Source organism: Lycorma delicatula, chromosome 8, assembly GCF_047948215.1.
Source record: "Lycorma delicatula isolate Av1 chromosome 8, ASM4794821v1, whole genome shotgun sequence".
NCBI classification, from domain to species: Eukaryota; Metazoa; Arthropoda; class Insecta; order Hemiptera; family Fulgoridae; genus Lycorma; species Lycorma delicatula.
In genome coordinates, this window is record NC_134462.1 from 106026030 (window position 1) to 106050098 (window position 24069).

At 31.4% G+C, this 24069-nt stretch overlaps 1 protein-coding gene across 3 annotated transcripts in view; it reads right to left on the reverse strand.

The window, feature by feature from the left end:
* The window catches only part of LOC142328886 (basic helix-loop-helix ARNT-like protein 1), a 508528-nt gene that overhangs the window by 66961 nt on the left and 417498 nt on the right, over positions 1 to 24069 (reverse strand). For all 3 annotated transcript variants that reach the window (XM_075373021.1, XM_075373020.1, XM_075373019.1), the window contains 2 exons: positions 14059 to 14225; positions 11789 to 11868 (listed from right to left, as the gene is read on the reverse strand). In XM_075373021.1, the coding sequence (XP_075229136.1) occupies positions 11789 to 11868; positions 14059 to 14225 (247 nt within the window). The remainder of the gene's footprint in view (positions 1 to 11788; positions 11869 to 14058; positions 14226 to 24069) is intronic.

Consider the following 24069-nt stretch of genomic DNA (forward strand, 5'->3'; position numbering starts at 1 on the left):
TTGCCATTTTTTATAGAACGTAAACCACACGCTTTCTTTCTTTTAAAAGAAAAAAATACTTCTTTTAATTACCCGTTTCAATGGATCGCATTACAATTTAAATTTGAAGAGCCAAAAAGCTTGGTTTTTTTACACTTTAAATCGACTCGATAACCAGGTTTTTAATAGTGAAATAAGTGTTTCAATCCTAAAATAAATTTAATTTTTAAGAGGCTATTTTCCATCTTTGTGTTTTTCGGTCTTGAACTTAGAAAATAAAAATTACTTCTTTTGCCGCCTTAAGTAATAAATTATTAAAGTGGAGTTTCCCGGATTTATTGTTTTATATTTATTTAACTACTGCCAATTCTGTTTTGTGGAGTAATTAATAAAAGCTGTGAAGAACTTTTAAAATACGGGAAAAAATCTTTTATAGGAAACATGATTTCCCGAGAATCCCGAATTCTTTAATAATAAGTTCATATTATTATCTTATCTCTTCAAGAGTACATTAAGTTTTAGTTTTTTAAGTCGGGATTCTGACGAAATCGATTTTTTTTTAATTTACACTTTCACAGTTTACAACTGTGTTAAGTATAATATGCACATCGAATTTGTATATTTTTACTTCTTAATTTAAAATAAGGATGATTTAAAAAAAATACAATTCAGATGAATATGAGAAGGTAAAAGAACATAGTGATAAAACAGACCGAATACAGTGTCAATTCAACGAATGAAAGATAAAAACTGTATTAAAATTTTAAACTACGGTATACAATTTATCCTAATTGTACATTATAAAAAAGCTAACCGTATATAAATAATTAACCTACTATTAAGGAATAATAAATTTTAATAAATACATAATAAATAATTTATAATATAATATAGACGATACGTCAATACGACCTAAATTAAAAAGTAAATAATCGAATAAAACAAATAAAAAATGAATAGTGTTTGTAAACTTCTAAAACGCAAAGTTGCAGAAGTACATATCTGCTTATTTGAATTATAAAAATCACTAGTAAAACACGTGATATGCTGACATATATTAACTGCGCAATTCGAAAAAATATGTATACAGAATTATTCCCTTAAATTAATCTTTACAGAAAACCTGTCCGACCATTCATTCTGTTCAAGGTGAGAGATCTACTAAATAAGAAAAAAAAAGAAAATTTACATAAGTACATACATTTAATAATAATATTGATAACGATAAAACATTTACGATTAGACCGAGGATCAAAGAAAGTTTGATAGCTTACAGTACAAGAATAAGAAAACTATTATTATTTTGCACGCGATGCATTTCGCGTCGAGTGGAGGGCCTATTATAATTATGAGGCCGCCTGTACCTGACCTACCCGATACGTTTTACGATGGACCAAAGCCTAGTCAGCGGTAAGCAGACCACAGACTAAAGCTGTAATACGTGCAGAGCCGACCTGACCGCTTATAAAATACCACTCATCTAAAACCGTATCCAGACTCTCAAGGTCAACCGGACGGCATACAACTTCTTCCTATTTACTATTACTGTATATTCTGCAACCTACATAATGCAATCTTGTTTTGCATTTAAACTTATTTACTCTATGTCACAGAAAATCTTTTAAAATAAGGGAAACAAACCTGCACAATGTAATTCGATATGCAGTTTTTTAGCTGCATATCTAGCTGAAGGTAAAAACGTAAGCATTAAGTATTTAATTAACGTGTTAAATCTCCCCTATAGGCATAGGTCGGGAAGTCACGGTTTACCGGTCTGGATAAAACGTAAAAGTATGATTCATCTATATACACCAAACCGGTTCGCCCGAGTTAACGATTCGAATTTTTTATGCCGAAAATAGATATGATAAAACAAAATTTTGGATTACGTTATTATAAAAATACCACGTTGTACCGGCATATCAAGAATTTTACTTGTAGTTTTTACATACTCAAATTAACCTATCTGTAATTATGCGACATTGCGTTTAAGAAGTTTACAAAACTCTACTCATCTTTTATTCGTTGTATCCGATTATTTAATTTTTAATTTACGTCGTACTGACGTATTGTTTCTTAATTTATTATTTTATTAATTCAAATAAAATAATAAAATGCTAATAATTATTTCAAGATAATTAAGCGCATTCTTTAAAAATTAAATAATATTTATATAGCGATTAAAAAAATGCACGACTTTGTATCGAATCTCACCGAGAAACGGGTAAAGTAAAGCGGCTTATTGTTTGAACCTAACGAATATTATCCGGCAACGAACAAAACAGCTACCGTAAATGTATAGCAAAATAAGTTTACGTAGAGCTTACATATCAAATACGTTCATCCTTCCATTTTCCTTTTTCTTAATGTTCATATTTCACATCTGTAAAGGGAAGAGTTCAAATATAACACTTATTTCACTCTAACTCCATTTTGTGATTTGTTCAATTCTATTGTGCATATGTTAGCTTATTCTCATTACTTTAGCTTTTCTAACATTTATTTCCATTTTATGCTGCCATAACGTCTCTGGTTTTAAAATTATTTGTTCGATATCCTCCAAAGAAACCACATAATCTGCGAAGCTTGTGCCATTTATTCTTTCCCCTTCTATATTTATTCCTTCATCTTCTTCTAAAGTATTTTGATCGTATCTTCAAATAAACATTAAACAAGGCCGGCAACAACCTAGCATCATTACTCTTTCTAGATCAAACGACTCGTTTTTGAAAACCCATTATTTTTATAGCCGTTTTCTGATTTACATACAATACTTTAATTAATCTTCTATCTTTTTGAAATATTATTTTTTTAAAAATGTTAGTATATAAAATACAATATAATGTAATAAATGGGATGATTCGACAAATTCTGTTTTAGTTACCTCTAGTAAATAAGATCCTAAAGATAATATCCCGACTAATTCTTGAGAAATCAAAAAAAGAAAGAGGAAGGACAGTCTTTGCTAATCCACTCGCATACAGACCGTTCCCTGATCGGGAGACCCTATAATAATCGAGGAACATAATCATCGCGTGGTATCCTCTCTCGGTAACGACCGGACTTATCTCCACTTTCAATTACACCAATAACAACCATCCGTGAATCCATTAAAAAATATCGCGTATATTACTTCCATCTTTTTATCGACCGATCGCAGGCTCCACGAACGCTTTAAGAGAAAACGGATTTTAAGCGATCCAAAACAATAAAATCCAAACCCAAACTAATTTCTAAGTATTCAAAATTTTAAAACATAAAAATACTTGAAATTCTAAAATCGATCTAAAAGAAACATTGGAAAAACTCTGTAATGACAGAGATAACCACTAAGTTTAACGATATTAGTGGTTTAGCAATAATTATTAATATTTTAATGAATTCGATCACCCAAAATAAAAGAGAATTTGGTTTAAGACCAATTATGAAAAAAAAAAAAATGATTAAGGCTTTATTTTAACAAATCGATCACAAATCATAACAATTATCCTCCTGTAATAATGTAAATTTAAGTAATTTTGATAAATCAAAACGTGATATGTATCAGTGTCGATTCATAAGTACTTTAAAGTAAAGACCGCTGAAAAAAACAGCGGATTGACCTCTTTTATAAAAGTGTCCTGAAAGTTCTAGGTTACCGAACTGAATAAAAGAGATTGAATACAAATAGCCTCCTGGTGATGCGATTACATTAGAAATATTATTTAATCTTGTATATAAAAATGAATGTTTGTTTGTTTGTCACATATGCGTTCCTACACCATACATCCGATTACAATGAAACTTTTGTGAATTGTTGTGCGCACGCCCACGAAGGTTTCTAAATTAGTTTGGACCCGTTAGATGACGCTGGGGGTCGAGATATTTAAAAAAAAAAAATGTAGTTATGGCCCGATTTGGCTCATATTCAGAATATATATTAGTTACGTGAAAATAAATATTTTTGCAAAAAAAGAAAGAAGGGAAAAAAGGAAAAGAGGGAAAGAAGCGGGGATGGGGTTAAAAATGCAAGTGTTGGAAGAGGTGAAGAGGAAAAGAGGGGAAAAGTTAAATTTTGTGATGTTCCGCAATGTTCAGTATTTTAATGTTTTATCAGACTTTCATTAATGTTCATTTAATTTATCTATGTATCTATATATATATATATATATATACTCAAATCTAGCAATAGCGAAGCATTGCCAGGTCAGCCATATAAAAGATTATACTTCTACTTATAATTAACGGTCTTGCCGTATTATTTTGTAATACTCCAGGTATTAAAATGTGAAAATACAACATCCGATTTTTACATATTAAAGTACAATATTGAATTTTATTTTAATTCTCCACTACAAAAGTACACACCACCAAACTCATCAAAGTAATATTATCTGCTACGTAACGGTTTGCATCGACAAGTGAACGTATACAAAAAGAACTATCGACTATTAAAATAAAACAGTTAACTTTACTGCGATTGTTACAAAAATGAATTTTTTTCTTAATTCTTCGAACTACGTTACTAATGTATAAATTATATAAATGTGAATAATAATATATTTCTATCCAGTTTTTAAATATATTTTAATACTGTTATCAATTCGAGTAAAAATTATGAAAAAATATCACAGACCCGTTTTTCGCAATTTTATGCGCTACAGCAATTTCAAGTGTAATCTAAGAAGAAAATTCCGGAAAAGGATAAATCATGAATTAAGTTCACGGGCTGATGTTTAAATCAGTCCAGAAGCAATGAGAATCGGGAAAGAATATGAATGCTAAGCACTAAAAAAGAAATGGTAGAAACAAACTGGATACGAAACCTTTCACCACGTTCAGTTCTGGTAATCGGCAACGCTCGCTATCAAAACGTAAAATTACACCGAAATCAAATTGCAGAAAACAATAATTGTTAGAATAGCTATAAAGTAGAAATATTCCGTGCTCAGCAAGTAATTATAATTAAACCGTGTGAATTATTAATACTGAATAAATCTCGACATGAAGAATAATACTCCGGCAAAATATTGAAGATTACGGCCACAATGTATTAAAATTGACACCGTATCGCCTTCAATTGAACCCGATTGATCTGATTGGAGAAAATAAAAGAATTATAACGTCGCCAAAATATAATAAAATAAACGGGTGAGAAAACATTTTCTGAAATGTCGGCTGAATATTGAAAGCAGCGCTGCAAATACAAATAGTCTTTAAAATAGAACAGAATGATTATGAAACGGACGGAGTTGCCATGTAAACCGAAAAACATCAACGATAGCAAAAGCAGTGACAATAGCTCCGCTGAATTTGTGATCTCCCGAAATCAAAATATTGACAAAGACTTGGAGAACAAAAAGAGTTATTGAAAAAAAAAAATTGTTGAAATTCCGATGAAATTTTTTCAAATGCCGCATAACATTTCTGAATAGTTTTTTTCTATCATGTATGTATATGCGTTTCATACATACGATTTCAAATGTAAGCATATAATTAACATAACTAAACTATTTACGTACTGCAATAATTTTATCGTAAAAAAATCCATTACTGTCTTTACCGAGAACATTTGAAGCATTTTGTTTATTAATGGCACCAATATTAAAACCGACCTATTGGAATATTTTTGAATTGTTCTTTAACCGCACGAAAATTGCACTGTTAAGTACACTACTGCATTTTTTAATGTGCTATTATTTAAAAGCAGCAAACAAAAAGAAAACAACGGGCTATATTTTATGCAAGATTTTCCATAACTCCTATGTCGTAAAATGTACAGAAACTCAAAAAAAGAGGATTTAATGTGGTGCTCTAAAAAGAAAAAAATTTTTTTATGATTCTTAAGAATTAACTCTTGGAAGGATTTTTTTTTTAAGAAGCCTACATACCGCATCTGAATTACACACGCGCGCGCGCGCGCGCTAGCTCACACACACACACACGCACGGACTGTTCCGGGACGTATTTCCCGAACTTCAGGTACACTGATTCAGGACACCAAAATGAGTAAAAAGGTTCATATCGAAATAAGTCCTTTTTTGATTTATTTTCCTTCTGGACGCCATTTTGTGATTTTCAATAAAAAAAAATTATTTCTCAGGAACGGGTAAACCTACTTTAATTATATTCGGTAAATCTAAGACTACTGTCTTATTCTAAAAAAAAAATAAAACATGTTAAACGTCACCTTCAAAAATTTCAAAATGGCGGCCATCTTAATTTTTAAATCATCAACATCTTTGTAATTATTTGTTTGATCAAATTTTAACTTATTACAAAATTTATTAAGCATTTTATTTTGAACAAAAATAGTATCTCATTTGTAAAAAACCGTTGAAAAAACAATCGAGTTATTGTAGACAGTTTACTCAACAGTACGTTTGCACACTAAAATCACTGAAATATAGACATACTGGAATGGGCACTGCCTATGTCCAACGTGAGCGGAAAACGAACGTGAGACTAATGGATTTAGAGGTGTAGTTGTCATTGTCGCACAGTGCAGTGCATGCGCATTGTACCTTAGTTAATATTAAGTGATAAAATTTCATAATTCTATTTAATTAATAGAACAATTTCAATGCTTATGAATATTAAATAAATATTGAGTTAATCATTGTATCATATAAATGTTTTTATAAAAACTTTCTACAATAACTTGAATTGTGAAAGATAACTTGTGATTTGTGATGAGGATGAGAGAGATCTTCACAAACTTTTTGAACGGACTGTAGACAAAGAGAGGTATACCTCTAAATCAGCTATCTTTGTTGGCACGGATTTCTAACGCTAGTGCCCATTCCAGTATGTCTATATTTCAGTGACTAAAATGCAGGCTGATAATTTTTATTAATTTACTATTATTATTTATTAATAATTTTTATTACATTTCGTGGAGGAAATAAAAACAGGCAAAATTCTATCAATTTTCCGCATTTATTACATTTAACAACCCTATTGTACTACGAGAGGTTATCTCTAAAGTAAAGACAGTTTCATTGTCTTAAAAAGAATTTATTCTGAAAACTTTATAAATAGTTTTTATTTTTCTTAAACTACACATCTTATACTAGTTCTCTATATAATCGTCACACGAATTAAGACATTTATCGTGGCGATACACCGGCTTTAATGTACCCTCGTTGTATTCTTCTGCCGCCAGTCCATTTAGCCACTGATTAACAGCATTTTTAAGTTCATCGTCACCCGCGTATCGCATGCCGCTCAAAAATTCTTTTAATTTCCCAAACAAATGGTAATCAGAAGCAGTTAAGTCCGGATTGTATGGTCGGTGATCGTAAATTTCCCATCCAAATGTTCTCAGTTAATCACGTGTCGGACCCGCAACATGTGGACGTGAATTATCCTGCGGCATGATGACGCCGTCGGTCAGCCGCCCACGTCGTCGGATTTTGAAAGTCGCGTCGTAACTTACGGAGAGTTTCGCAGTAGGCTTCTGCATTTATAGTCGTTCCACGCGGTATGAAATCGATCAGCAGTATGGCAAACCGATCCCAAAAGACTGTGGCCATCAGTTTGCGTCCAAATGGCTACGGCTTGAGCTTTGTCGGTCTGGTAGGTAAATGAGGATGACGCCATTCACTTGACTGCCGTTTTGTCTCTGACGTGTAACACGAAATCCGTGTTTCAATGCCGGTAACAATCGAATTAAGGAACTCACTTTTTCTATATATCGCATCAAAAATTCCAAAGCAGATCCTGTTCGGATATTTTTGTGACGTTCCGTTAAGACGTACGGCACCCGACGTGCACAAACCTTTCTGAAGCCTAAAAAGTCATGAACAATGCGACCGATAACAGCTCTTGAAACATCAGGATAATGAAAGGCCAGGTCGAAAACCGTTGAGCGACGATCTCTTCTGATTTCATCATTGACGCGTTTCGACAAGTTCTCGGTAATTATCTAGGGCCTCCCCGATCGTTCTTCATCGTGCACATTAATTCTAAAACTTTCACACCATTTTCGGACGTTTCTTTCATTTATTACATGATCACGTACACAGCAATTAACTGCGTATGATTTCAGCCTGCTTAAAGTTTTGATGGTTTAAAAAACGTATGACTCCGCGTATTTCACAGTCGGCGGCGACATCGACTTTCCTATTCATTTTATAGCGTAATAACTAGCACGTAATCAAAGATACTACAAAGCGACAATTTACGGATAACAATGTAGTGTGGACATTACTAGCGCGGCCATGAACGATACGCGGCCAACCTTAAGGCGAGAAATTTCCCAGCGGTCTTTACTTCCCTCGTACAAACCTAAAGAAAACTTGTTTTTCGACACCGAATTTTGTGTTTTACGTCGAATATCTTAAAAACTAATCAAGTTACACTTCTGGGACCTGTTTTAACCTATTTCCCAGCTCAAATTACATAAGAAACTACCAACTTTACTCCATAATTTGGGTCCCAAAAATTACAGTAGGGCTTCTTTTTATTAGAAGAGTTGAAATCCGGGCGAAATCTTTCGCTAGCCATAACTCGAAAATAAACCGTTTTAGACGAATGCTTATGTAAACTTTTCTCATTATTTTCACCAGTATAACATGTCCTGAAGTTTCTCAGTTTCTTCGCGGAACATTCCCTTAATTATTTAAGCAAATATATATAAATACATACCTATGTATCTATATATATGTATGTGTGTTCCCTACCATTAGAGAAACCTAACAAACATCAGATTTCTAAAAATCAACAAAGGTAACTATATATAAAATCACGAAAGATACACAAAGTTAAGAAGGTATTCCCAATTATATATGTCATCAAAGTAATACAAATATACATTTTATAAAAAAAGCGTTAAAGTACAAAATATTTGTCAAACCTAACAAACATTTTTAACAAATTAATACTGTTATATGTATTCACAAAATGGAATTAAATACGTCATTAAATATTGTATAAACATTCAAATGTATGAAATCAAAATAAATAGTGTATATTTAAACTGTTTTATTAAACAGAAAAATATCAGTACAAAAATATTTTATATTTACATATATATATATATATATATATATATATATACATATAATATTTACATATATATATATGTAAATATTTTTACATATATATGATAATAAACTTATACATTGTAATTTGCAATTAGTTACTTATCGAACATACAATATAATTAATTAGAATTCAAAAAAACCGTTAACAAAAATGTTATTTAAAATCTAAAAATATTCGCCCATTTCGACTTAAATAATTAACATTAGTAAACCAAAACAAAATAATAATAGGTGAAATTTCTCATAATCTCTGCAACATTTCAATTATGTATTTTATTAATATTCCTTTTATGTTAATCAATTTCTTCGAGATTTAGTGTTGTAGACACCACTTAAAAAAAAAAATCGTGGATTTTTCACGTAAGCGTAATTTTTTAGAATGACTAATTCAGTAATCCACATTCCTTCAATAAACATTGAAGAACTCAAAATAAAATATTCGTCTTGAAGTTCATCCCGATTTTTATGGATATATTACACAATGCGATGGAAAACATAATCACTACATTTAGTATACGAGGTCTGTTCAGAAAATAACCTAACATTTTTAATGACGCGCCAACGGAGATATTTAGTGATGTGCGGTTGACAGCATTGTGTTCCGCATAACCTACTCTGTAACCGTATGTTCTTGGATTGTTATCTCGCTTAGTTTTCGGTTATCGTTATTTGAGTGCAATGTGTTTAAGTGTTAGTAGCGATTTTTGAAATATGCGATCTTTTGATGATTGCACTTTTGTCTCGATGTCGTAGCACTAAATTCAACCTTTGTCTCCTGTTACGATCCTTTGCATAAATGTCGTCATCGGCTTGTTCAAGAAGTTGCCGACAGACGTCCACTCGATGGTCTTTCTGTTCGGTCATCAAGCGAGTAACAAACTTTGCTGCGACTCGATGCGTGTTCAATTTTTCAATCAAAATGTCACGGCATGATGTAATTGAGAGGCTAACCCCTTCTGCAAGTTCTAAGACCGTCAATCGGCGATTTGAACGCACCTGATCGTTGATTTTCTGAACGTGGGTGTCATCAGTTTAAGTCGAAGGCCTTTCTGGTCGAAGGTCATCTTCGATTGACCGACGACCACTTTTAAATCTTGAAAACCATTCGTAACATCGCATACGATCAAGAGTATAATTTCCGTAAGCTTGTTTCAAAAGTTAAAACGTTTCTGTGAAATTTTTCCCGTTTCACGCAATATTTTACGTTGTATCGTCGCTTCCGAAAATCGCAAATTACAAAAATCGCTACTAACACTTAAACACGTTGCACTCAAATGACAATAACATAAAAACTAAACGACAGACATATCAACAATCCAATATGTGCTTACAGAGGAGGTTATGCAGAACGCAATGCTGCCAACCGCATGTCACTAAATATTTCCGTTGTCGCGTAATTAAAAATGTTCGGTTATTTTCTGAACAGACTTCATATGTGAAACGAAATGATAATGTGGTCTTCTTTAGAGCATGATCTTCGGAATTTAAAATATTTTGAGCTATACATATATCTTTATGTGTAAAAATAAATAAATATATTTTTAGAGAGATTTTTTTGGTAAATAGTAATAAAATCTGTAATTTGTAGAAATGATTGTTTTCAAAATCTACAAATAAAAAATAAATTAATAAAAAAAGCTGACTTTTAAGATCGTCGATTTTACTGGCTCACCCGTATATGGATTTTTAAAATTATAAAAATAAAGGTCTTTAAAATTATAATAAAGGCATTTTCTGCACAAAAAAAGTAAAATTAAAATAAAATAAAAATACGTGTAATATCGACCAAATTTTTTTATTTGTTTTGAAACTTATAACATTACTTTATGTTCGAAAAACAAATCAATCATTTTGCTTTCACGGCCAAGTCTATCAACAAGCTTTTGCATGATTTCTCGTACAAATCAGTTTGAATTCCACTAATAACGCGTTTATATACGGTTTCAAATCATCAATCGTTTGGTGGTTTGTTACTATAGATTTGTGACTTTACATAACCCCAGATAAAAAGACCAACGGAGTCAAATCACACGATCTTGGTGGCCAATTAACATTATATTTCATGAAAGTATCGAATCATCACGCTTTTGACTCAATAACTGAATTGTGTAGTATGTGACACTAAGGATTATATATTGTACAAGTATAAAGAAAAAAGGATTCATTATATTAAATGTTATCGATAATATCAAGCAGAAATAGGGGGTGAGGCAGTTCCGCAGTGCCGATACGCGAGCCGTCACTGCTCTGTGCAGTTTTTTAAGTACGGGAAATTATATAATTTTTTTAAACAAAATTAGAAATGAAATAAAAATTACATAACTTGATAACGAGTTGCATCACTTAATAATAAATTTCTTTACTATTTTATTTTCTTAAAAACATACTAACCGATCACAATTATAACAGATAAATAAAACTATGTTCTTAATAAATACTCGTACATAACCATTAACTTCCAATATTATACGTTAACAAGCCTTGAAACAGCAGTATCGGCAAAACAGGAGAATCGTAAATCATCTCTGCGTGATTTCACGTAATTATTTTTTTATTTTTTTTAAGAATAAATTGATATTAATCTACAATTATACAGAAAATAGATGACAAGTGACAATACGGTATAAATAACAATTTTTTCCTTTCATTCAACCCAACGTTTTACCCCGTTTTACAGTACTGAAACTGTAAATTGCATACAAACCCTTCAATCAAGCCGTTAAATTTCTTAAAAATAAAACATTTAAACATATCGTATAAAGTTAAAAAAAAAAAATACTCACATCTAACACAAATTTGGCGAAATCTAGATTTTCCAATAAATTGGGCAAAGCAATATGCCGATCCGTTCCAGGAATGAGAACTGAAACAAAGATAATAATTTCATAAAAAAAAGGAACAGCCGCGCTGAAATTATTTAAAATAAACCAAACACACGAGGGAATACCTGAATAAAAAAAAATCTTATTCATAATTAAAACGAGTTTGAATGAATGCATTTTATAATTGTTAATACGTATAAATAATAAATATAAATACATAAAAAAAGAACACATTCCTTAATCTGCATAAAAATAGAATTATTAGACAAGCACAACATTACGTTCGATGGAAACCAATCACTCGACATCCTCTTCGATTATGCGAAAATTGTTTACACATACAATTCCGCACATATCAAGATAAAGAAATCTCAAATATGAGAGACGTTTGTTCTCGCTCTAGTAATCAAACAAAATTCATACAAATCTAATAGAATATATAATAATATTATGCGAATATAAACTAATCTAAAAATAATCTATAAAAAGAATATCCGACCATTCTGGCTGCCAGAAAAGCAGAATATCGGGAAAAGCACCTTTCCCGATAGTATTAGTTAGAAAGAAATTAAAATGTGTAAGTATGCAATTAAAGAATTACGTAAAAAAATTATTCTACAATTTGAGTAAAATTATAAGACCCCTTTAAAATTTTAAGACCCATGATGACCCTATCTCCCCTTGACCAATCGTAACTAAAATTTAATGGTAATGATCCGTATCCAGAAGTTATCATACCACCGGAAGATATCAAGCAAAACGATAACCGCCAAAAAAAGGTAAAACTTAACTTTATTTCCCCAATACCTGAATGAAATTGCCCGAATACACTACCAAAGTGACAAACTAATGAAAGGAAACATCAAATTAGTACAAGAAATGTGACTTTGAGTTCAGATATAATAAAATAGAAAAAATATTTTTGCTTTTACTCCTTTATGAAGGGGGTTTGAAATAAAATTAAAGCACCATTAAAAAAAAGCATATTAGCCCTTTACAGGTATTAAATTCTTAAAAAAAAAGTATCTATTCTTTGCGTAAAATATTTAGATACAGGACTCCTGTCCATATTTCTCTGGCCCCTGGGCCAACTGTAACCGAGAATAATGAAGTCGATAAACAGAAATCATCGTGATAAATTTCATCCTAATCGGTCAACATAGTTTGATATCACCAAATTATTTGGACCGATTAGGATGAAATTTATGAAACGAAAAAAACTCAACATATACATACTGTACAAACATGTACGTCTGTACAAACATACTTTCGGAACTTTTCAATGTTAAAATTCTGTTTTTTGTTTCGAGGGGTCATGATGAAAACGTCATGATCTGCAAAATTCCCGGCACGCAACATGTTTACCAGATTAGTATATCTTTCACTATATAGTACGTAATATATGTAACTAATAGGTCAGGAAAATAATATAACCCGGTAAATTCTCTAAAACTATGAAAAGGAACGCCGACTACAGTTATTGAATTACAAATATAGTGTACTCAATTGTCATCAACCCTGGATATTTTCTGAAAGTTAAAAATGAAAAATATTAATCGTTAATTTTCTTCATCTTTAAAGGGTTGATTAAACAAAACGAATAAAAATAAAAATTGGAAATGCGTTAGATAAAATAAGGATGCGATATTTATCAATTAATCTATGAATAGATTAATTGATAAAAAGATAGATAGATTTTTTTACAAAAATTAACACGGAAGTATTTTCAATTACCCTCAATAAAAAAAAAAAACTGCGATTAAATTTTGCTCAAACTAACTTTCCTTATACGGAATTATATCCCGTTGAAAATTCAAATCCTTACTAAACAAACATCAAACTTGTTATACTCTGTTTTAATCGATAACACTAATAATTAAAATGGAATAGAAGCATCATTATTCTAAAATAAACGGGATAAATTTATAAAATAAAAAAATAAACAAACATTTTTTCTAATAAATTAAACGTAGATCTTGTGTACGTAAGTACTCTTATGTAAAAACTTTTTTAATGTCTAAAAAGAAAAGAAAATAGATGAAAACCAAGAAATAAAATAACAAAACACGCTGAGAAGCAAGCGAAATGATAATAATACCACTATTCAAAAAGCAACAAAGACTGGCAACGCCCATAGTTTGCAACGAAAAAAAAGAGTAATATAACCGAAACTATTTTTTAAAAATAAACGAAACAAAACGACAGCAAAGTGACAAAAATAGAATACTTACTGTTGTTTATCCGGAGATAAGTAACTGCAAGACGTAATATGCTTGTTTTATCGACTCTCTTTGGTGAACTGGACACCATCGGGACGAGGGCAGCCAATTCACTGATACAGGAATTGAGATTATCCCTTCGCTTTTTCTCCGCCCGATTCCGCATGTTGCGACTAGAACTGAAACAAGAATCAGTATTTAAATATACAAAAAAATTTATTGAAAAATGTTTGGTCTATTCAATAGTCCGAATAGCTTTAATCCGACCTTATCAATAATCCGAACTATTATATATTTTAATGATTTTATTATCGATGATTATTCAGAATTCTCTCTTTTTACAAAAAAAATCTTCACAAAATTCCAGCTTGAAAAAATTGAACCGTTTAAGAATGAAACTCATTAAAATATACCGTTTTAATGCAGTGTTAAGTATGATTACAGATTTTACTTAAAACAAAAAAAGTTTGAAAAAAATTGAACAGACTCCAAAATAGAAAACATAAAAAATATTGTACTGAAAAGGAAAAAAATAATTTTCCCTACCCCCTCAATACAATTTTTGAAACTTATTTTTTAAACTCGGCCCGAAAATTAAAATAAATATGAACGCACGAAGTACGGATTGCGAAATTTATTTGAATTAAGGCTTCAGCTAATCCTAAAATTCGACAGTATTAAAGGCGAAGTGGAAAAACTAATTTTTAATTTTCATTGTAATATTAAAAAAAAAACGTTTTTCAAAAAAGTCGGTTCAAATTTTTTTCATTATTTTTAGTTTTATAACTACTTCGAAGCAGAAATATGAGTAGGGCTAGGAAACAGAAACTGTTCGTAAGAGAAAAGAACGTTCTCTTAAAAGAAAACAGATTAGATCGGCCTTAAAAGAAAACGGCCTTAGATCGTGGATACCGGTGTTCTTTGGCGGTTGGGTTTCAATTAACCACACATCTCAGGTATGGTCGAACTGAGAATGTACAAGACTACACTTCATTCACACTCATACATATCATCCTCATTCATCCTCTGAAGTATTATCTAAACGGTAGTTACCGGAGGCTAAACAGGAAAAAGGAAAAAGAAAGGTTAGCCGGCCTCCGTAGCGCGAGTGGTAGCATCTTCGCCTTTCATCCGAAGGTTCCGGGTTCGAATCCCGGTCAGGCATGATATATTCATACGCTACAAAAATTGCCATTCATCTCATGCTCTTAAACAATATCTACCGGTGGTCCCGTAGGTAGAAAAAAAAAGTTAGCTCAAAACATCTTAAATATCCGAAGGAATGAATGCGTAGGTTTCGGAGACAAGAGTTTGATATCGTACGATAGGAGAAACTGACTAAAGTGCGGGAATATATGAAAAACGCGAGTTGTCAACAAAAAATACTCTAAAAGGAAACGATTACAAGATTTGAACAGCAAGGGCCTTTCAAATGAGATTTAAAAATCTCAGTTTTTCGTCGATTCATAAACGTTTTTGTAATGAAAAACGTTCATATAGACTGCTGCTGTAAGAAAGCGTCAATGTGAAAAATTGTGAAACGTAAGAACCGATAAACGATATAGTGGTTTACGTACATTGAGTCAAGTATCAAATAATTTAAGGCATGTATTTAATGGAAAGGCTTTCGAAAAGCAATAAATACGTTCTAATACCTAGATCGAAGATTTTTGCTCGATACTTTTTTTAATGGTCCAGTATCACTTGTTATAGGACTAGGACTACCTTGGGATCATCCTCTATTGTTAAAAAAAAAAAAAAATCATTCAAATTGGTGAACTTTGTGAAAAGTTTTTTTTTTTTCTTACGGCAAGCGGTTTTTGCAGGCTTATTGATACATAAATAAAAATAAAACCAAAGGCTTCTTTAAAAATAAGATTAATAGCTTCTGGATTATTAACCTTTCTTTACCTTTAGAAGTCTGAATTAAATTAAGTATCAATATTTCATCACTCAACAAAAAAAAATTTAAAGAAGAATAAAATCATTATTGAAATTATTTTTATTTTTTCAAAAGTTATCGTAAAAAAATTTTCTTTTTAAACTGAACACATACAAACTTAGTGAATTCCTCATTTTTGAATTCCGTTTCAAATAAATATTTAATGATAAAAGACTACATACGGGTTTTACAAAAATAATAATGAAATGAAATTTAAATCGAGATCAGAGTTTTAATTCATTCACAAACATTTAATTTTGATACAAATACCACATGTATCGTTAAGTAACTTCATTCAATAATAGCAGAGTGGTACATGCAATAGCTAAGTAACAGGTAGGTATCGTGCATTAAAAGTTTCATCACTAATCAAACTTTAACTAATTTAACAAGTAAATTTACAATACAATTTTAAAAAATAGAACTTTATAGTGGAAAAACAAATTTATATTTCATACACCCCCAATAATTTATTATTCTTAATAATACATTTAAAATTATCTGAATAATAATGTAGTTTTGTTTTTAAAAAAAAATATAAGATATTTATGAGTTTATCTACTGCCATATAAAAAAAGTTTAACTTTAAAAGTTTAACTTGCCATACAGAAAAATAATATGGAATATGTAAATTAGAAAATTAGATAATAATTAGATTATGTAAGTTAGCAAATAAATTATTACTACAAAATTCATCTAAACGTAATTTTATATCGGCCACCAGGATTTTATCACTCTCCATAAAATAGGATAGTGCGTGGGTTTGTTTGTTGGATGTGCTCGCATTTTTATTTTAGCTGCTACTGGCGCAGAGCGCATCAATAGAGGTGCGCCGGGCGGCTGCACGCAGCGTACGAACGATTCATTCGTTCGAACGATTTATCTAAAATTTTATTTGTGTTTTGGGAATAAAAAAGGAAAACATTGTGGTTAGAGCTGTGTTAAAAAGATCACAACTCAACAAACAGCTAAAAATGTTCAGAATTTTGAAGCATTCGTTGTAAAAGTTTTTGTTGTAGTTAGTACGCTAAATTCATGAACGTTATTTAGTTACAATTTTGGAAAAATCATGTGTAATGAAACAAAAACCACGTAACATTTTCGCAGCTGGCCTTAGGGACCCACGTTTCTTCTAGTAATAATTTTAAAAAAATATTTAAAACTTAACATATCATCTAAATTTATTTAAATAGTAAAATCTGTAAGCAAACAGAATGAAAAGGAGAAAAATCTCTTTGTGTAATTTTCTTTGAAACCCGATCAAATTTAAATGAAAATTATCACTTTTCTAAATGAAAGGAAAAACATAACCGTAATAGTTCTATAACAAATATGAGTATGAAACCGCTTCAAAGTATACGACTTATATAATCTCCGAGGAAAGAAGAAAGATTCTTCAGATGGTCCCGGAATCCTCCTACTACGAAAGGTTTGATCAAAAAATAACGAAAAGTTTTAATTTTCTCCAAAAATATTTAATCAATTTTCAAAGTTTATCCCGTCCTCTTCAAAGTAGTCCCGCTATGATATTAAGCACTTATGCTGACGTAGATTCCCGTTTGAAAAACACTCATGAAACGCCTCTTTGAGTATCGCCTTTATCTTATCTATTGTTGAAAAAGTTGTCCCTTGAATTTCTTTTTAAATTTGGGAAAAAAGAAAACTTTATGGGGAGCCATGTCTAGAGAATGAAGTAGTTGCGGGGGTGGTATTATGTTTCGGAAGAACTGTTGAATAAGTAAAACGGTATGCATCGGTGGGGTAGTCGTAGTACAAAATCCACGAGTTGTTTTTCCAAATTCCAAACTTCGCCTTGCGTAAGGCAATCCGCCTTACGCAATTCGGGTAAAACGTCTAGGTAGTACTCCTTGTTGACTGTACGAATTTGCGGTAGAAATTCTTCGTGATAAACAACTCCAATGTAGTCGAAGAAAACAGTTAGAAGTACTTTCAAATTTGACCGGGCTTGACGTACTTTTCTTGGTCTTGGCTCCTCAAAAAACTTCCATCAGTTCGACTGAACCTTCGTCTACAAATCGTAGGCGTAGACTCACGTTTCGTCACCAGTTATGATGGGTTTGAGCAAATTTTGGTCGTCATTAAGTATTTATTCAGCGTTGGTTACGCGATTCGTATCTTTTTTTTTTTAATTTAGCAGTTTCGGAATACAAATATGTCTGCCACTCTTTTCATTTCAAAACATTAATAAAAATCGCTCTGCAAGAACCAAATGAAATTCCTATTTTGTTCGGCAACCTCTCTAATGGTGGTTCTGCGATTAGCAAGCACAATCTCTAACTTTTACAACATTTTCATCAATGATTGGTGTGTGTTAGGATGCTAAGACCTCGCGTCATCTTCAATATCTTTTCGATCTTCCTGACGGCGTTTGTACCACTGATAAACTCGTGTTTGTGACATAATATCGTTGCCAAGGCCTTCGTTAACACATTAAACGCATCGCTGCACTTAATTTCGTTTTAACTCAAAATTTCAGTCAAATTCTCTGAACCGACATTTTGCCACATTAAAAATCGCCTAAAACAGTAAAGTACGTGTTGGTTTATCTCTCCACAGTCACAAACTAAGCGTTGTAGTCGGATGAAGATTATCAGGTACGTCAGTGTACTAACAATATACAGAAAAAAGATCAAATCAACTGACAAGAAACAGCCCGCGCAATTCAAAAAGTTTCGTTACACTTTTGATCGGTTCTTGTATATATGCGAGTGAAATCATAAAGGAAATAAAAAATTTTCAACTCAATATCCCGTTAATTTTTTAAGAAACTTCGATTAATATTTTCAAGATTGTAAATAATATTAATATAATACAATATTAATATTTATAATTTTTAACTAAAAAAAATTACTTCAAATAACTAACACAATTAACTTGCATAACGTTTTTTTATCTTTTAATTCAAATTTAAGTTTAACTTTTGTAAATAAAATTAAAAAATCTTTCCTCGATATTACTAATCTGTTCAAAATACACGAAAACATAATTTATATGTAATAATAAATAGGTCATTTATAAAGATTTTAAATCATATGAAAATTTAATTTTCAAATTTTCAATTTTAAGTATTACGAAACATTATTTTTTTAATACATAACTAAAAATCTGATGTAGACATCACATGACTTCCTTATACGCCTATTAAATTACATATAATTTTTTTTTTTTTAAATGAAAAGTACATACAATTTTATTTTATTAATAACATCTACACTTTTCTTTTTTTTATTGTTATTTATTATTGAATTATTATTTATCGTAAATTTTTTTACAATCAGAGGTTAATAATTATGAATATATCAATATATTTAAATTAAAAAAAAAAAAGTTAAAAAAAATGGAGATGAAGTCTGATTCGAACCATGTGCCTTCCCCTTGTAAACCCAAATATTTCATTAATTAAAATTCCATTTCGCTATAACTCTGGAACTAATGAAATAAGTACCATTTATGATATATCGTTGAAAAGCTCTCAATGAGGGCTTATTACTGAAGTTAAGAAGATGTCCAAGAATCCAAACCTTTTGAATTTGGGGCTTTTTTGGACACTTTTGATCCAGTCGATCGAAATCAGAAAGGGAGGTGCACAACTAGATGTTACAACAGCCCTAAATCCAAAATTTCAACATCCTATGGCTAATCGTTTTTGAGTTATAAGAGATACGTACATACAGACGTCACGCCGAACTAGTCAAAATGGATTCAGAAATGGTCAAAATGGATATTTCCGTTGAAAACTAAGATTTTTCGCGATCGCAATACTTCCTTTACATCGTACAAAAATTTAATAACTATCTTAACCAAGGTTAATAAAAATTATAATCGTTTATCGTAAATATAGAAGCTATTCCAAAACCGATTTTTGATACCGTTGAAAATAAACTGGTTACCATAGCAAATTAGCAAGTGACAATTATCCATCGATAATTTTTTTACTTCACTACACTCTTGTTATTCGTTCTGTTCGGTATCGGTAAAACAGTGTTTGATGAAGTACAGAACCGGTCACTGAGACCCTTCCAACGATAGAGTTGATTTAACGATTCGATTTATTACTTAAGGATACAAAGCCACCCCGATTCGTAAACGATCTAGGCCTTTCTACTGTAATAATATTAATATTATCAGGTCCGTAAGAGGGTGATACGAGACCGGACGCACACCGATTAAACAAAAGATGCTAAGACGGACATTACTGAATCGAAATATTACGGCTGTAGTAAAACGGGACCGCGAGGTAATTTTGTAGAAAAATTCATCGAACTCGGGACCAAGGAACGTAACAAGTCTATACTCAAAAATTGAAGAATCACCTCTAGTCGGTCTAAAACTAAACACGGGGGACTGTCATGAAAAGCACTAAAATTCCGGATGACTAAGTGCGGCGCCACTCGGTAAGTAGGAAATGAAAAAGATCCGTGACATCTTCCCGTACTCGGGAAACTTTGTCTTCGACTGCGCCACATCAACACCATCCTTACGTTTTTCACCGCAATGATTGTCATAATTCTAATCAAAATGTCGATACGGTTATGTGAGTTTTTTACTTGTGCTTTCATGACAGATTTGGGATCGATTAATTTGTATTAATTTTAAAAGATGTAAAATTACTTCAAATATCAGTAACGATTTTATACCGTAAATAATAACTTCAGCAAGACCTACAGCATTACGATCCACAAATTCTAGTATTAAGTTTAGCATAAGGAAGGTGGTTTAGTAGCCTATTTTTTCATGAGAAATAATTTTCGTGAGATATAAAACTAAACCTACTACGTTTACTGTAAGTAGACAGAAAATATAAACTGAAACGTTTTAAGACTAATTAATTTATAAGTATATTTAACATAGATGAAAATCTTATATTCTCGTAAATTTATCGATGACGGCATTTCTAAAAATCCATTTTCAATAAAATTTATAATTAACATTAGATTAAAGCGTATGAGCAATATTACTGCTACTTACTAGATGAATAGACATCACACGCATCGATTAATTCGATTAACCTTACAGATTCCATGCGGCGTTAACGAGTTCGTAGGTGGGGAGCAGCGATTGGTGGGATAAGCTTCCCAATACCGCGCTATGTAACAAGCCTACTCGCTTGTACGTAAAGGCTTCATATGAATGGTTCACCATCGGCAGATTTTTCCGAAGTACAGCTCGAAATCGGCGCCGAGTGACTACCGTTTCTTCATCGGGATCTTTTAAGGTCGGTTATTTGAAACCGATGACCAAATTCACGATCGAGGAACCGGCCGGGTAAACTGGCAATATAGTTATTAAACTAGGATTTTCAAAAATAATATCCTGAACGAATCACCACTTTACGGAAAAGTAGCATAGATATGCAGATAAGTTATACATAAAAGAATATTTTCTTTTCATTTTTCTTTTTTATCAGGAATAAGGAGGTCAATTAAGAATAGCTTTCGTAAAAACTCATATCTTTAATGTGAATATCGAAGGTATGATCGTGCATATACTAATGTACAACTTTAAGCCCCGGCAACTCGGTCAACATCGGCGTTAACTAAACTGAATTTCCCGGGTTCGATTTCCGGTAAGGATCTGGATTTTCATCACGAGATAGAACTGCTTTTCGAGGTTTTTCTATTAATAATACCCGTATGTTAAATTCTTTTTGCATATTCGTTTTAAAGCGGTTTAAGTTTTGTAACTGTACATCAATGATACATTTAATATGTTTATAACACGCTACGATATAATACGTTTAATACGTATTTTTACTTTTTAACATTATTACAGACTTTAATATATATTAATGTTAATAGAAAAGCAAAGAACCAATTTTAATGATTGATGTACGCCCTAATTTAGATCAAATTAAAAATAGTTATACTTTCATTTGAATCTAACTTCACTTCTGCAATAATAATCAACACAAGAATATAAAGTCATCGATTTAAAAAATAACAGGTTATACATTTTAAAGTGCTGAAATCACTTCGGAAGAGGATGTCGTTCGTAGAAATGTTCATTCTATTATCACAAAACATCACCGGATCCGCAAAGCGTGTGCGAGGTGAGTTCCAAGACTTCTGATACGATATCAGAAACAGGCTCGACAAGAATTCTGTCGTATTCTTCCGATTAGTTTTTATAAGAAGACAGAAATATTTTTTTCCATTGAATCACACGCCATTAAATACGGGTTCATCCCTACACGCCCGAAACGAAATCGGCGAGTATGGAGTAGAGAACCTTGCCCTGCTAAGGCGAAAACAGTTTCTGCCAACCGGTAAAGTCCTTGCAACTACCTTTTGGGGCCGAAAAGGGGTACTTCTCGTAGATTTTCTCCCCGCACGTCGCACTGTGAGTACTGCATGCTACTGCCAGCTCCTGGACAAAACACCGCCTACAGGATCAAAAAGCGCTGTCAACCGATGAGAGATGCGATTCTCATTAACGACGTCAAACCTCATTATACAATTAGCACGGATAAAAGGAAGACATTTTTAAGTGGAAACCTTAGAACATTTCTCCCATAGTCCAGAATTATATCCGAGCGATTTTTTTTCTTCGGCGTATTGAAAGAAACTTTGAGAGGATATCGATTCCAAAGCGTGAACAAAGTAGTTCGTGCTCAATTGGCTAGTGACACGTCATCAAATTTTTTATGGGGAAGGGATCAACAAACTCCACCATATGTTGGGGGGAAATGTGAAGAAGAACTTCAGGCAGACAATGTAGAATATATATATAATTTATATTTGTAATTTATTTTTATATTTATATAATATATATATATATATTTGTTTCGTATTTTTATTCTGCACTATTAAATTTTAATAACAAAACTCCGGAGTATATTTGACTGACCCTTCTACTTTCACTTTCATCGGAATATGAAAGTGAAGTTGATTTTTTAAAAAAACGGTTTAAAATTGTTAAGATCTATCAAAATTAAATTAAAAGAAGTACGATGTAAAAAAAAAGTATTCAACATATAGAACATCATTATTATTTTAATAATTTACAAGGAAAAAAATTATCAATTTTCAATAAAATTAAAGTATTGCGTGGAAAGTAGATGAAATAGAAGTCTTAAAAAAAATTTGCTCTTTTTTCGGATAATTCCTTTGTTCCGTTACCTACACAGAAGCTTATACATTTAGACACGTGTTACTAATGACTGAAATCTTTTTTGGAATTCAATAACACAAAACAGAATACAATAACAACAATAATAATAATAACAACAATACAACGCTACAATAACATCACTTGAAAATTCAGACGACGAAGAACAGCATAACCATACCACCACCACTAAAACAGGCGACGTTACACATTTCTTATACACGACGTTTCCCTCAATGATCGGTGCATAATGACTGCCACGTGCTTTTTTTCACTGGTGATTGGCCTTACGTCCAATTAGTAACGAACGCAGAATCATATATAGTAAACATTTTCAGCTATAAAATTCAAAAATTGTAATACTCTTGATAAAAAGAAAGAATGAAAATAATATAATAAAAAAATTAAATCGCAACAAAAATGATAATTTTAATAGTTTTATAACCCGCATATCAGTTAACGAAATCGATTTATTGCTCAACAATATTGTTTAAAACGCAACATAAAAATCTGATTAAATCGTATAATAAATAAATATAATAAGTTGTACTATTTATTATCATTTGAACTAATTTATCACGATTTTTATTATTTTACCGATGACAATATATTTGAAAAAACAAAATATCATTTTTCATAGATCGTATTACAGTAGATAAGCTGGATTTCAAAACTAAGTTTGTATCTCAAACATTTCCTGCAAAATGGCGGTAAAAAAAAGAAAAAATTATATTATATATATATTTTTTTTTATAAGGGTGTCCCATATAAAACGCAACCCAACCTTATATTGGTAGGTATTAAAATAATAAAAAGACATGTGTAAATGTAAATGTAATTTTTATTATTACGATCCATTTCCTTACATTTAGAGTAAATCTTGGAAGTGGCCGCCATCTTCTTGAATACAAGCTTCAATTCTTTTTACAGCGTTTCTTGCAACTTTTTTTCAA